Below are 13,615 nucleotides of genomic sequence, written 5' to 3' on the forward strand. Positions count from 1 at the left end.
TTTCTTGTTAAACCTGCAAAGTTTATACATTTGCGGGGTTTTGACAAATAGCCGTGGCCTTGTCAACGGAATATAATGTGGGGGAAATGCGGAGTGCAGAGTTTCAGGTTAATATGTCTGTCCCCGTGTTGCGTTTTAGGTCCTGTTGAAGACCACAGCAGGGGAGATTGATATCGAGCTGTGGTCCAAAGAGGCTCCTAAAGCATGCAGGAACTTTGTGCAGCTGTGCATGGAAGGTAAGAAGTTACCTGCAGTCATTGCAGAAAAATCACAACTTTACAGCTAAATGATACGGTATCTAGAATACATGACAGAAAATTGTTGTGTTTATGCTCAGAAATAACGCGCTAAAGTCTATCTAAATAGACTTTAGTGCTATTATTAGACTTTAGTGCTATTTAGATAGCACTAAACTATTTTATTCCTTTAAATAGCTGCCATTTAAATGAATAACTACGGTACATCACCTTGCCGTCCTCACCAATGTGCTCTAATGTTATTATTTTTTTATATTTATGAGTAGGGAGCAAAATAATATCAGGTTTTATGAAGGGAGTAGCATTTGTTCTTTATTTAGAAATAACTATGTCTGTCTTTGCACACACTTTTACTAGATTTTTTTCAAGGTAAGGTTTCCTTAAATTGAGCAGACCTCCACATTTATTTTCAGAAGTCTGAACAACCATTAAAACAATAGAAAAATCCAGCTTTTAATTTTATACATTTAATTTAGTGGCAGTCAAATTCTACATAGAAAAAAAAAGATTTACATGAAGACATACCCACTCATTATTTACCTTTGCTGCTCCTCTGTAAACCTCTGGAGGAATATTAATAATAATAATAACAATTGGACATTTTATTTAAATAAGTATCTCAAATGGAACAGCACAATAAAATAAGATAATCATTTATTATTAGTCCCAAAATTGTGAGCAAAATGTAATTTCTTGATAATCAGAGCACACAGAAAAAATACTGAAAAACTATAAGTGTGACTATAAATGTATTTACACATATACAAGTGTTACTGGTGCATCTAAAACAAAAAAAGTAATAAAATTAAAATCAAAAATCTATAATAAATATCCAAAACTATAATGCTTTTTTTATACAGCGTAGCATTTTTCAGATCTCAGTACATACATTTCAATCTGGAGAGACTCAGATGGAGATAAGAAGACAATTAGAAGAGTTTATTGACAAACAGAATTTAAAGTCTTTGGCGCTCGGGCCCCGGCTGGGGATAACGGTTATCGCCACGTTAGCGATAGGCTTCAGATGAGCATCCCGATGCTGTTAGGAACCTCATCCCCCAGGGCCCGGCACTGGTGGTGGAGGTTGAAGAAGGGTGCGGGCCTCAGGACCGGGCAAATGGAGGAGAAGGGGTGGTGGTGGGTTGAGCTCGGCTGGAGAGCGAAGGACACCATGAATGAAGGTCCTTATCAGCTGGGACTTGGTCAATGATTGGACGTGACGTGGCTTGGTCCAGCGTTGATAGGTCGACGATTGTGGGCTGGTTGCTTCAATTAACGGGTCCCGGTGGGGATAAAAGAGTCTTCCAGTTTGAATTTGCGCCTAGGCTTCATTATATATAAATTTACAAACAGAGACATACATCCAGTAGTAAAGTAAATAGTAAGTTAAAGCTCTAACCAGCTGTACCTATGTCAAAACTCAAAGTGCTGCTGCGTTGTTTTGTAATGCGGTTCTGTCTTATCTAGGGTACTATGATGGGACCATTTTCCACCGAGTGGTTCCGGATTTCATCATTCAGGGTGGGGATCCTACCGGCACTGGAACAGGTGGAGAGTCCATCTACGGCCGCCCATTCAAGGTCGCGATGCTTTTTAAAAAAAAAATTCCTTCACTTTTTATAGACATCTACAAATCAAAGACTGTAAAGAAAATAAACTTCATCCCAAACTTAACTGGCGTCAAAATACTTCTTTCCTCCTGAAACTGTTTAGGATGAGTTCCACTCCCGGCTGCGCTTCATTCGGCGGGGGTTGGTCGCCATGGCGAACGCTGGGCAGCACGACAACGGCAGTCAGTTTTTCTTCACGCTGGCGCGCGCGGACGAGCTCAACAACAAGCACACAATATTTGGCAAGGTGACGTTCGAAGCCTTGCATTTCCCCCGTGTTGGACTCCAGATGGAGGTAACGGCGTGGCCCCTGTTTCCCATCCGTCTGCAGGTCACTGGAGACACGATCTACAACCTGCTCCGGTTGGCGGAAGTCGAATGCGATGCAAACGAGCGGCCGCTGAAGCCGCACAAGATAAGAACAGCCGAGGTATTTCACCGAAACAAATGTGTCTAGTTTTCTTTCGTTTTTTGGGTTTTTTTTCCCCGTAAGTTTTGAAGGGTTTGTTCCTAATACCTCCCAGGTGTTACACTCTCCTTTTGATGACATCACACCTCGGGAAACCAAAAAATCAAGAAAGGAAAAGGAAAAGGAGGAAGTGAAAAAATCCCAGTCCAAAGCCACAAAGTGAGTGTTGAGATTTTCTCTTTTTGCTGCCGATGAAGGCCCACATAGCACTGGAAGCTTTAATGAAACAGACATTTTTTTAAATGAATAATAATCATAGAGATATTAATTTTAAAATAAATACCAAACATTGCCTAAACATGGCGTAATATTCTGTATTGTACAAAAACCGATCTGAAAAATCAATCATTTTGGACGTTATTTTGATCCATGTGAAATGAGGCTTTAATAAACTATTTGATCCTGATGGGAATACTTGAGTTATAGCTTTTTGATCATATTAATTTGATCATTGTGTCTTATTTGTCTTTCTTTACACATATTGCCATTGTTCTATAGTGTTATTCGGATAATCAGACAGGGATGCGCCGATTCACTTTTTTCACTTCCGATTTCGATATCTGCAGCCATTACCGATCCGATACAGAAAAATCGGGCTGATTTGATTTAAATAGCTTTTTTTCCTTTTTAAACACAGACATAAATGTACTGAATTACAAATTTATTTAATAATTTTGCTCCAGTACAGAACACTTAAATACACCCAATAGCTTCACAATATTGGTCAAACATGTAAAAACAAATTGAATTTGTTCAGTCAGTACAGTTCGGAGTATGACAGCCAGCGAAAAATAAATAATAGAGACTGAAGCTTACAAAAGCAACAGGTTCGGGGTGCTGTGGTGGCGCAGGGGTTAAGCATAACCCACATACGTAATGAGGCCTTGGTCCTCGACGCGGCCGTCACAGATTCGTATCCCGGCCTGGTGACCTTTGCCACATGTCTTCCCTTTCTCTCTCTTTACCCTCTTACCTGTCTTAGCACCTTCAAATAAAAGCCACCGGAGCCAAAATGACCTAAAAAAAAAAAGAAAGAAAGATAAACAGGTTCACTATCTCGGTCAAGCATGTAAAAAATTAACTGCAACAGACATTCTTTCAAATGGTTCGGAAAGCTCAGTTAGGCACTCTGAATAATAACAAAGCATAACGTTGCTCAGAGCACAAAGCATAGAAGTAGACTGAATAGATCCTCCCTCTATAGGTCAAACACATTCTGACTGGCACTCAATCTAGATTTTTTTTTTTTCCAATATCATGACCGGTACAGATGTCAATATCGGATCGGTGCATCTCTGCAATCGGATACCTTAAGTAATATTTATCTCCGTCATGTTATGTTTGTTGTCGACGATTCGGTGAAAACCTTTTTTTTTTTTTTTAAACTGTTGTTTTTTTTTTGTTTGTTTGTTTTTTTTTTGTAGGAATTTCAACCTTTTATCATTTGGAGAAGAAGCTGAGGAGGATGAGGAGATGGTGACTCAAGTCAGCCAGGTACAGATTTATTCCTACCCTCATTTCAGCTCCATCTTCAGCTACAGATTTTTATCTGTTAAAGGAGCAGTTTTATGCACAATTTACTTTTTTGAGCTTTATGTCATGTTATAATGTTATTTCCTCATCAAAAATATACCTGGAGTTTTGCCTTGACTATTTCATGCATGTTTGAGAAATCCTTTAATCTCCCGTGGCAACCATTCAGCTGTTTTTTTTTTTTAAAGAGACAGAGACCCAATTGTAAGAAGTTAAATTATGAAGTCAAATTATTCTTAAGTCATATTTGATATATATTCAGCTATTTTATAACAACTGAAGTTAACATAGTTACTTAATTGTGCTATAAAATGACACTTTGTGTCTGGAAAAGACATCATACTGCCCCTTTAATGGGTGGGAATACTTTCAGAAGACATGTAATTGGGACAATTGATGGATAAACTGCTGCTTGGTATTTAAATCACTTAATAGGTGATGTTTTTGTAGCTCAAGAGAATTTTGTGAAGACCAAATGAGTGTTTCCACTTTTCTCAAACGTCGTTTAATCGCTAACCTTTATCTTCATCTTTATTATTTTTCCATCAGACGTTGAAGGGAAAAAGCAAAAGCAGCCACGACCTTCTGAAAGACGATCCCAGACTCAGCTCTGTTCCAGCTGTTAAGTACGTCCATGAAACAATCATTACTGAACCTGTTATTTCTTATTTTAAAAATATGCCTGTGCTTATCCTACTTTTAAAAGAGGAAAGAAGAAAGCCAGACCCGGGAATGCGGCTAATGTAAGTCGGACGGAACTCTAAACGGATAAAGAAAGACGAGTCGTGTATCTCTGATTGTGTTCACTTATGTTAAAAAAAAATAAAAAATTATTATTATTTTTCAGTCAGGCAGCGAGGCAGATGACGGCGATGAGGAATCCGACTCTGAAGAGAAGGAGAGGATGAGAGAGCTCATCAGTAAGAAACTTAAGAAAGAGAAAGATGCCGAGAAAGCGGCTGAACCCGGCGAGGCGGAGACAGAGAAGAAGACCAGCCGCAGGTCATTTTTATTTTCACAATTTTAAACGCAGCTTTTCCTAATTTACAATCCCGTCTGCTCTTGGATTTGGTTCCGAAACATTAAAACGGTTAATTCACTTGTAATGTAAGGCGATGACCTGCAGGCGGTGCTGTTGGAGTGCTTCTGGCTCGAGCTAAATCGTTGCCACTAAAACCTGTTTTATTAGAAAGGAACGTAGATGGTCAGTCCAGGTGAGACCACCAGAAGCTTGAGTTATTTTATTCAGATCAGACTGCTCTCATAATTGTCATCTCAGTTTTCAAACACATTGCTTATCTATATTAAAATAGGAAAAAAAGGATTAAAAAAAAAGAGTTATATTACAATAAGACATCTAAAAATGTCTCATCTTGAGACGATCATAAACTCAACCCCGGGATTGTTTGACAAATTTGATGTAAAAAGGTCTGTAAACTCCCTCAGCGCTACCTTGAAATTTCACAACCACATGAAGGATTTTATGGAGGACTTTGGCAGCTTCTGGGCGAGGCCCTCCTAAAACAATCCTGGAGTCGTATTAAATGTGTCTCATTGTGGCAGGAAATCACTGCAGAACAGCAGTTTTGTTGCGTGTGTCGGTTTCTCCAATGGGTTTGTGGTGGATTTTGTTAAAGCTTTCTTTATTCGTTCTTTTTTTTTGTGTTTTTTGACGTGCAAACAATGAACAAAGGGATGCGCCTTTTATAGTTTAAAAATAGCTTGAAAGAAAATATCTCTGTCATTTAATGTGACGTGGTTGGTTTGTAGTAGAAGTAGAAGATGAAAGCAAGTTCTCCTTCACAGGTTTTCTTACCTGTCAGTTTTGGCTCAGAGAAATGTTAGCCGACATCTTTTTAACTTCTTAAGAGAGCCACGTGTTAGAGACGTTTGATAGCTGGTGGTAAATTTGTCAACCTAGGATAAATGTCTTAGTTAAGCTTAATAGAAGGCAAAGAAATTCTGTAAAGTCAGCTGTCACAGAGAGTGACGTGTCGGCTTTGTATGTTAGAAGTGATGTAAATTAGACATCAATTAAAAAAAAAATATCATGTCAGACCTGGTTTTGTACAGTTGAGGCTCACTTACTCTAATAACTTCCAGACAATTACTATGACGTGTGATATCAGAAATAACTTACATGGGGCGTGCCGTGGTGGCGTAGGGCGTAGCGCGACCCATATTTGGAGGCCTTGAGTCCTCAACACGGCCGTCGCGGGTTCGACTCCTGGACCCGACGACATTTGCCGCATGTCTTCCCCCCTCTCCTTCCCTGTTTCCTGTCAGCCCACTGTCATATAAGGGACACTAGAGCCCACAAAAGACCCCTGGAGGGGTAAAAAAAAAGAAATAATTTACAGGAATTTTATTCATTTCAAAAGAAAAAGCCTCAAATATCCAACCGGAATTATGCCGGTGGCTTGTTGACGGCGACAAAAATGTCATGGTATTTTCTCAAAGTTCCAATTACAAAAAGGCATTTATCCAAATATTAATGGGTGTGCGTTTGTGCATTTGAGCGTGTTCGCTAGCATTAAGGGCAACATTAGGGTTTCCCACCGTGTATTATAAGCCTGGTGGGCCACCAGGCTTTACTTGTGCTCCCACCAGGCGTAGCAGTGCTTATTTTTTTAGTTTTTTTTTTTATCATTGGCTTCTTTTTAAAGACCTTATAGTGGGTGTTTAGGTATTAATCTTTCAGTCTTCCAGTAACACATAACTATCAAATGATATTTTCAAATTTCCTGTCAACTTTATACACGGCGGCCGGGTGGATGACTGCCCTGGCGCCCCAAGCACTGGGTTTAGCAAGTTTTCTGGTGGGGGAAACCTTGTATGCTGAATTATATTATGTATGAATTCTAAAATAATTAGCTTTTAACATTATTTTGGGTGAGCTCCTTATTAAATACTAACCGAATAAACAGAATATTGTGGTTTTCTTGCGTTATTAAACTTAGACATGTTTGCAAAATATAACAAAACAGCAACCTCTTATGTTGCTGAATAAAAAAATAAAAGACGGAAAGAATAAAGTATGTGAAACACAGAGTGTGTGGCTGTTCTTGGAGCAAAGACTCCATGAAGTGCAGTATTTAACATCAGCCCTCAAACTCAACCGTGCTTATCCCATCATGCTTTTTTTTCCATCATGGAACTATTTTTGTCTTAATTATCCCCTCCATTTTTGTAGCACACGAATACATTTTTGTTAAGTTGACGCCGCTCCATCATGAATGAGCGCCATTAAAGGTGAAAACTTAAGGAGCTTGTCGAGTGTTTAGATTTCAAAACAAGAAGTGCATTTTGCATCCCACACCGGACTCTGTTTGGATCGTTTTTCGTTCCCGTTACGATATGGGCTCTGCCGTCTTTAACTCTGTATCAGTATTAGGATGATCAGCGGCGCCAACTGCTGGATGGAGGCCAAACTTCAATAAAAGAAAGTCTAAAACTCTGAAATACTCCAAGATGTCTCAACAGATCTTCCTGACTCTTGCTGTCAACGTCCACTTTCCTGAGCTCCATTTCCATACACATAAAAAAAAAAACCAAAAAAACGCACGCCTCAGTTGTAGCTCACTGGACCAACATCAGTCGGCCTGCTTTTGGAAAATAGGAATGTTGGCACGCAATGCAAATTACTTACTCTGTTGAAGCAAACAGCGAATGTGTCTGAGCCAGCAGTGTGTGTGTTGGGGTGTGCGCACGCGAGTGTGAGAAGAAGGTGATGGTCTGTGGGTCAACGTTAGTCCGAAAATGACCCGAGAAGAACGGATGGCGATTTGTCTTTCATCTCTCTTTGATGATGAGGATCACTCTAGTTATTCCTCCTCCGTATCCTCTGAGCAGGTAGCCCTCAACACGCGTAATGAACATAGCCTTCTCTCATTAGCGCTAAGGGGATAAGGAGCCAGTCCTCACTCGGTGATGTGTGTGTGTGTGTGTGTGTGTGTGTGTGTGTGTGTCCTGACTGACAGCCAGCCCGATGCAGGCAGACTGTAGTATATTAAACACAAGTGCAGATTGTTTTGCCACAAGAACTGCAACCCAACACAGTGGTTTGTCTTGGCAGGAAATCAAAAAGCAGGCTGGTAGGTACGGTGTTAGTCCAGGACAAAGGGGGCATTGTTGCAGGGTGAGCTCCGCTCTCCCACCGCCCTGAGCGCTCAGCTACTCTCCGTGCGAGGACGAACAACGACCGCCGTCTGGTCGTCAAGGTAGAAGGGAAAACAAGATGTCATTGAGTCGTACAGAACTATTCCCCTTTAAACTTTGTACATTTTGTCAAGTTGCAACTGAAAACCCAAATGTGTTCTACTTTGTTTGGAGGTGACAGACGTGGACCGACACAAAGCTTTCCAGAACTGTAAATAGAGTTGAAAAATATCCATGGTTTAAAGGGGCAGTATTATGTAAAAACCAACTTTTTTGAGCTTTATATCATTTTATAAAAACATACCTGGAGTGTTGCATGTTTGAGACATCCTTTAATCTCCCATGGCAACCATTCAGCTGTGTAAAGCACCCTGCTCAGAGCTGCAGTTTACAAGCTTCCGCCTCATAGCGCACTCTTCCCCTGTGACTCCCCAACTCAGCTCCTTCAGACTAGCCTGCAGCAATTAGCAAACAACTGGTGGAATAGCACATCTACTGAGCTCATTGTATGAGCTACTTTAACGATGCTAGTGAAAACATCGTTAAAGTGTTAATAGAGGAGACGTGTTGTGACTTCCTGAAGGCGGAGTTTCAGAAAGACCGGGAGGTTTTAAAGAGACAGAGACCTAATTTCAAAGTGTCAAATTATGAGGTCAAATTTCTTATAAGTGACATTTAATATATACAGAATTTTTATAACAACTGAATGTACCACAGTTACTTTATTGTGCTATAAAATTATAGAAAATACATAATACTGCCCCTTTAAAAAAAATATGACTGGATACAATTATGTGTCACATTTTTTCAGATAGATTTTTTTTTCTAAAAATATTTGAAAACCATGCATCATTTTCATCCTCATCCCTCATATAAATGTTTTTCAATCAGCTGTATCACTCTGATGCAATCCTCTTGCTAGTTAAATTCTCTCTACATTAGAGAGAATTGAATAAAACACAATTCTGTCTAAGCTAGAGAAAAGCTCCAGCTTCTCTCATTTTTCTCATCAAAGTTGGGGAACACCGTGACTTTAAGAGTCCTTCTCAATACCAAATGGTTTTCACATCAGGTCAAATCAATTTTGCTTTGCTTTCCAGCCACCAGGTGATATTCCACTGCATTATGCCATGATTGTGGAAACAAAAAAATTTGGAGAGAATGTTGCCAAGTTATGGTTAACTTCACCTGGGCTGAAAAAAATACATGCACACAATTAAATAAGGAATGTGGTCAAATCCAGTAAGGGTCTTAGGTTCAGGGTTTGACACGCCTTTTGTCCCTCCACTGATCAAGTCTTTGTTTTGTGTTTGGAGACGACCGCTTTAATCGAGAGAGCGGCGCTTTATGAAAGACACCACGGAAACGGAGTCCCAAAAGCGATGTATGCGGTAGTCGGCGCTTTTGTTAAGGCCGACGGGGCATGACTGGGGGAAGCAAAACGCTTCCATATGACTCTGGGACACAATGTGAGCTGCGCCCGGCAGGGCCCGGCTCCGTCTGCCGCTTCTGGTAATCGCTTTTCAGTTTCTGCAGCCGGAGGACGGCGATGTGGCTGCAGAGCTTGTTATTCATACTATCTAGAATAGCATTTTTAATGAAGCTAGTGGAGGATGCTGTAGCCATAAAATACAAGGCGACATCCAGCTTTGAGCATTGTCAAAACGAAGTTCTGTTACGGCACGTTCCGAAATAAAGAAGAAGATCGGTTATGGGAGTCCTTCCTCCTTGGGTGAGAATCGGCTTTTGTCTCATTGAGGCAAAGCATTTTCTTTAAGGTCCAGGTTTGGGGACATGCTTAAAGAGTGAATTCTGGCAAGTTAGAAGACATATTAGGAATGAAAAAACACCAATGAAGATGTCTTCCAGGTAGGGATGAAAATTTGGGCCAATATTGATAATTACTGCGGATACCAGCTAACACCTCAGCGTCTCTATGGCTTGCGACATTTGAGGTCTATCCCAACTTTCTGTTGTAATGATGAGCGAAGTTAACATGGCTTTGATAAAGACATGACTGCGTTCCTTCACCAACCTCGTCACCGAGAACAACAGCTCTGATGGAACACAAGTTGCTCAACTGTCTCAATTTTTTTAACATTTGGGATCAAAAGTTAAAAAGACTTACAGACCATGCGATCAAGGGTACATTCACAAAAGCCCTGTTTAGTCTGCTTTAATCGAACTCTGGCTGATGCAAACCAAAAAAGCTAACTCTGGTCCACCTACAAACCTAGGTCTCGGTCAAGCAGACCAGAGACCGCTCTAAAAGTAGGCAGTAGGCTGTTGTGCAGAGGATTCTGGGTAAATGGAAGCAAAACAAACACACGTCTCTTGCGCTAGTGGGAGAATTGGCTTGTGGCCTTTTGCCACAGACAAAAGAGAAATGATACAAACATTAAAATCTAACGTGTCTCATTTTGTGGAGAAGAAAGTGGTGCTCAGTGTCTTCTTCAGAGGTTTTTGTGTCGTTTTCTACAGTAATTCTTAGTACATCGCAGCAAAGAGGGAAGCAGGTTTTCCAAAGGGTTTAGTTGGCTTGACACAATGCAGAGGACATTTTGGTCCCCAATCGAGCCGGGTCTACCGGACTGTCAGTTGTGAAAACACCCTAAGACTTTGTCATGCAGTATATCTTCTTCTTCTTGGGAATCAATTTGGTGCATCTATCCTGCTAGCCTGCATCCCTCCTAGAAATAGTCTAACAAAAGCCGTTGAACTATCTAATATCTACTGAAGCAGCAACAGACAGCCCATCCACCCAAGTTTAAATTATTTCTTGATATGTTTAGCAATTAGTGGTGTTCCTGAAGTACTTGGCTTTGTTTTTAGCTTGCCTTGTAATTTTTATACTTATTTCAGCTCCTTCTTAAATGGAGCATTGCAGCACCCGAGGTGTCTCAAATCCTTAGAAACCGGTAATTTTCGTTTTTAACCATTTGACCTCTAGGGCACCACTGAAGTTGTGTTTTGCTTTTCAGAACATCTTTCTAACATCCACAGCACTTTCAGAGAGCAAACTTTTATTAGGAAAAAGTGATTTAAAGGGGACATCAAGCCCTAATTATCCTGACCAAGGGGCCATAGCGCAGACAACATCTCACTGCGTATAAATTGGCTGCACCTGTCTCTTGTCATTGGTCATAACCCAGTGAGTTCTCAGGGAAAGGTCGCAGAGATCAAGAAAGCATTCTGTGACACTTTTGTGCAGACAACTACTTGAGATAATCCAGTTCTTGGCAGCTGGGTCGTGTATGTTTTGGAACGGCCAAGTGTACACATCTCCAGACCCTCAAATGTGGGGCACTTACTCAATAGTTCCAGGCAGCAATGCGCAACAATCACATGAAGGTTCCATTGAAAGGACAGATTTTGAGACAAAGAATTAGATGCAGAAATCCCAGTCCAAACACTGCTGTATACTTACTATAAACAAGACTTGAAAGGTAAAACTTTACTTTTAAACATATATTTGACTCATCCGAGTGCCGCAGCTGCCATGTTCAAAGCTTGAGTTCCTTGATTTTTGCCAGTATTTACATTTCTTACTGACAGACAACTGTGTCTGTTTTTTGCATTTTGGAAAAGCTACTGAATTTTTCTTATGAACCGTACAGTCATCACTGTACTATTTTTAAGGTTGTCAAATTCCTGTGTCAGCTGTAGACTCCGAGCAGACGCTGCACGGTTCGGGATCACGAGGGATTTCTTGGTCCACTGCCAGTCACCTTATATGCTTTCTTTATGAAAAGTTAATCATCCACAGCTTTCTGGTTTTCACATTTTTTACATTTTCTGAAGGAGTGACAGTAGCTGGCAGCCGCCAACTAGAATCTGGCTGCCAGCACTAGTTGGGAGTCACAAAAAGGATTCAGAATGGCTTTGCCAGTTTAGGCCTATTTATCTGGAAGCGAATGACAAAACATGAGTGAGGAATGAGAAGACGACAGAGGGGTCGGTAAACAGATGGAAAATCTTTTTGGTAATTGCTGAAACTGATACAACAGAAATGTTATTCTTAATTTAGTTCTGAACTGAAACTGAGTTGCAAGCAACATTTCCTTCACTTTTTAAAGCTGCTAGCATGTTTCAGGCATGTTGGTTCTAATTTCTAATCATGACACCAATCCCAAGTTAATGTTTGACAGCAAAATAAAAATATGACAGGGTGATTAGACCAACTGTTGGCTGAGTACTTAGGCATTTTTACCAAATGAGTTTAAAAAAAAAAAAACATTGTACAGTGACAGCACAGTCAACATTAACAGCCAATACGTTGGTCCGGATGTCGATATTACTTATTTTCATGTCCTGGTTTTTAATTTCTTAAAACATTTTCTATAATTAATTGATATTTTTGTTATTTTCTGAAGAGGACTTCATATCCAACTCTGGTTGGGCAGGTTGTTTGGTATCTAAAGAGAACCTGCGACCATGTGTTTATTTTGTTACTTTTGGCAAAACCATCAAGAAGTTAGCCGGTTAGCACCTATCTACAAAGTAAATATAGTGTTACACCCACCGCTTAGCAAACATGTCCAAAGTTAGATGTTTTAGATGTTTTCTTGCTGTTGCTCAGCAAAGTTGGACAACATATTGGGAAAAAAGTTGCTTGGTTTGTTGAATCTCAACAAGTTGCTAAGTCCAAATTCTACAGCTAGACTTTGGAGTTAGCAACATGAACGTGTGGTGGAAAGGATCATTTGCCTCATTGATGTGAAGCCGGCAAATCTCCAGAAACGATGTGATGCTGTCACGGTCAATATGGACCAAAATGTCTGAGGAAGGTTTCAAACACCTTGTTTAATCTTTATGATACAGAAATAAGGTAGTTCTGAAGAGAAAGGGGGTCCCCAAAATCTGTGTGGCATTACTATCGTGGACACAATGTCTCATAAAAATTTTGTTTTCATCGCCTCTGAACAGATCTTGGGATGCAACTTCCTGATTTGGTTAGAACCTTATTTTCTTGGTTACAATCTTATTTCTGACTGATTCCTTGTTTATTTCTCGGAAAAGCCCAGGAAACTAAAAGAGGAAGAGACATGACTTCAAGTCACACACAGCTGTTAATATTTCCCAGGCCCCAGCAGTTGACACCCCTTGGTAGGATGACTCATTGCTTTTCCTCTGACAGAGTCAGAATATAACCAGTGTAACATGAGCTACAAAGAGACAAATCAAAGCCAAAGATAAAGCAAAGAAAATAATAGAAGCAAATGTCAGTCCAGAGAGGCAGATCTAGGTAACAAAAGCTTCCATTGTTTGTTCTGGAGATGCCTCACATGTTGCTGGGCCAAGGGCCAAGACTCTGCAGCTTACCTGTGCTTTTAGGCAAGTCAATGGGATTACACCAGTAGTTGTCAGGCAGTACAAAAATATTATTATTTTCTGATATAAAATTTCTGCTCTCTACATACAGTAGTATTATTCCCTAATTTATGAAGAGGAACGATACCTGGCATTGACGGTCCTGTTGAGTAGAGTGGAGTCTTTAGCCGAGAGGGACAATATCTTGGATCAAGGATGTGCCTTTGCCTGCCTCTGATATCCTGCTAAAGGTTTCAAAGGAAAAAAAGGCCATGACC

General features: G+C 40.3%; 1 protein-coding gene across 1 annotated transcript in view; it reads left to right on the forward strand.

The window, feature by feature from the left end:
- The window catches only part of cwc27 (CWC27 spliceosome associated protein homolog), a 78,074-nt gene that overhangs the window by 226 nt on the left and 64,233 nt on the right, over positions 1–13,615 (forward strand). Inside the window, exons 2-10 of the mRNA XM_005802455.3 lie at positions 140–236; positions 1,725–1,837; positions 1,971–2,114; positions 2,199–2,297; positions 2,392–2,495; positions 3,761–3,830; positions 4,419–4,495; positions 4,576–4,612; positions 4,717–4,871. Coding sequence (XP_005802512.1) covers positions 140–236; positions 1,725–1,837; positions 1,971–2,114; positions 2,199–2,297; positions 2,392–2,495; positions 3,761–3,830; positions 4,419–4,495; positions 4,576–4,612; positions 4,717–4,871 — 896 coding nt within the window. The remainder of the gene's footprint in view (positions 1–139; positions 237–1,724; positions 1,838–1,970; positions 2,115–2,198; positions 2,298–2,391; positions 2,496–3,760; positions 3,831–4,418; positions 4,496–4,575; positions 4,613–4,716; positions 4,872–13,615) is intronic.

Source organism: Xiphophorus maculatus, chromosome 8 (assembly GCF_002775205.1).
Source record: "Xiphophorus maculatus strain JP 163 A chromosome 8, X_maculatus-5.0-male, whole genome shotgun sequence".
Lineage (NCBI taxonomy): Eukaryota > Metazoa > Chordata > Actinopteri > Cyprinodontiformes > Poeciliidae > Xiphophorus > Xiphophorus maculatus.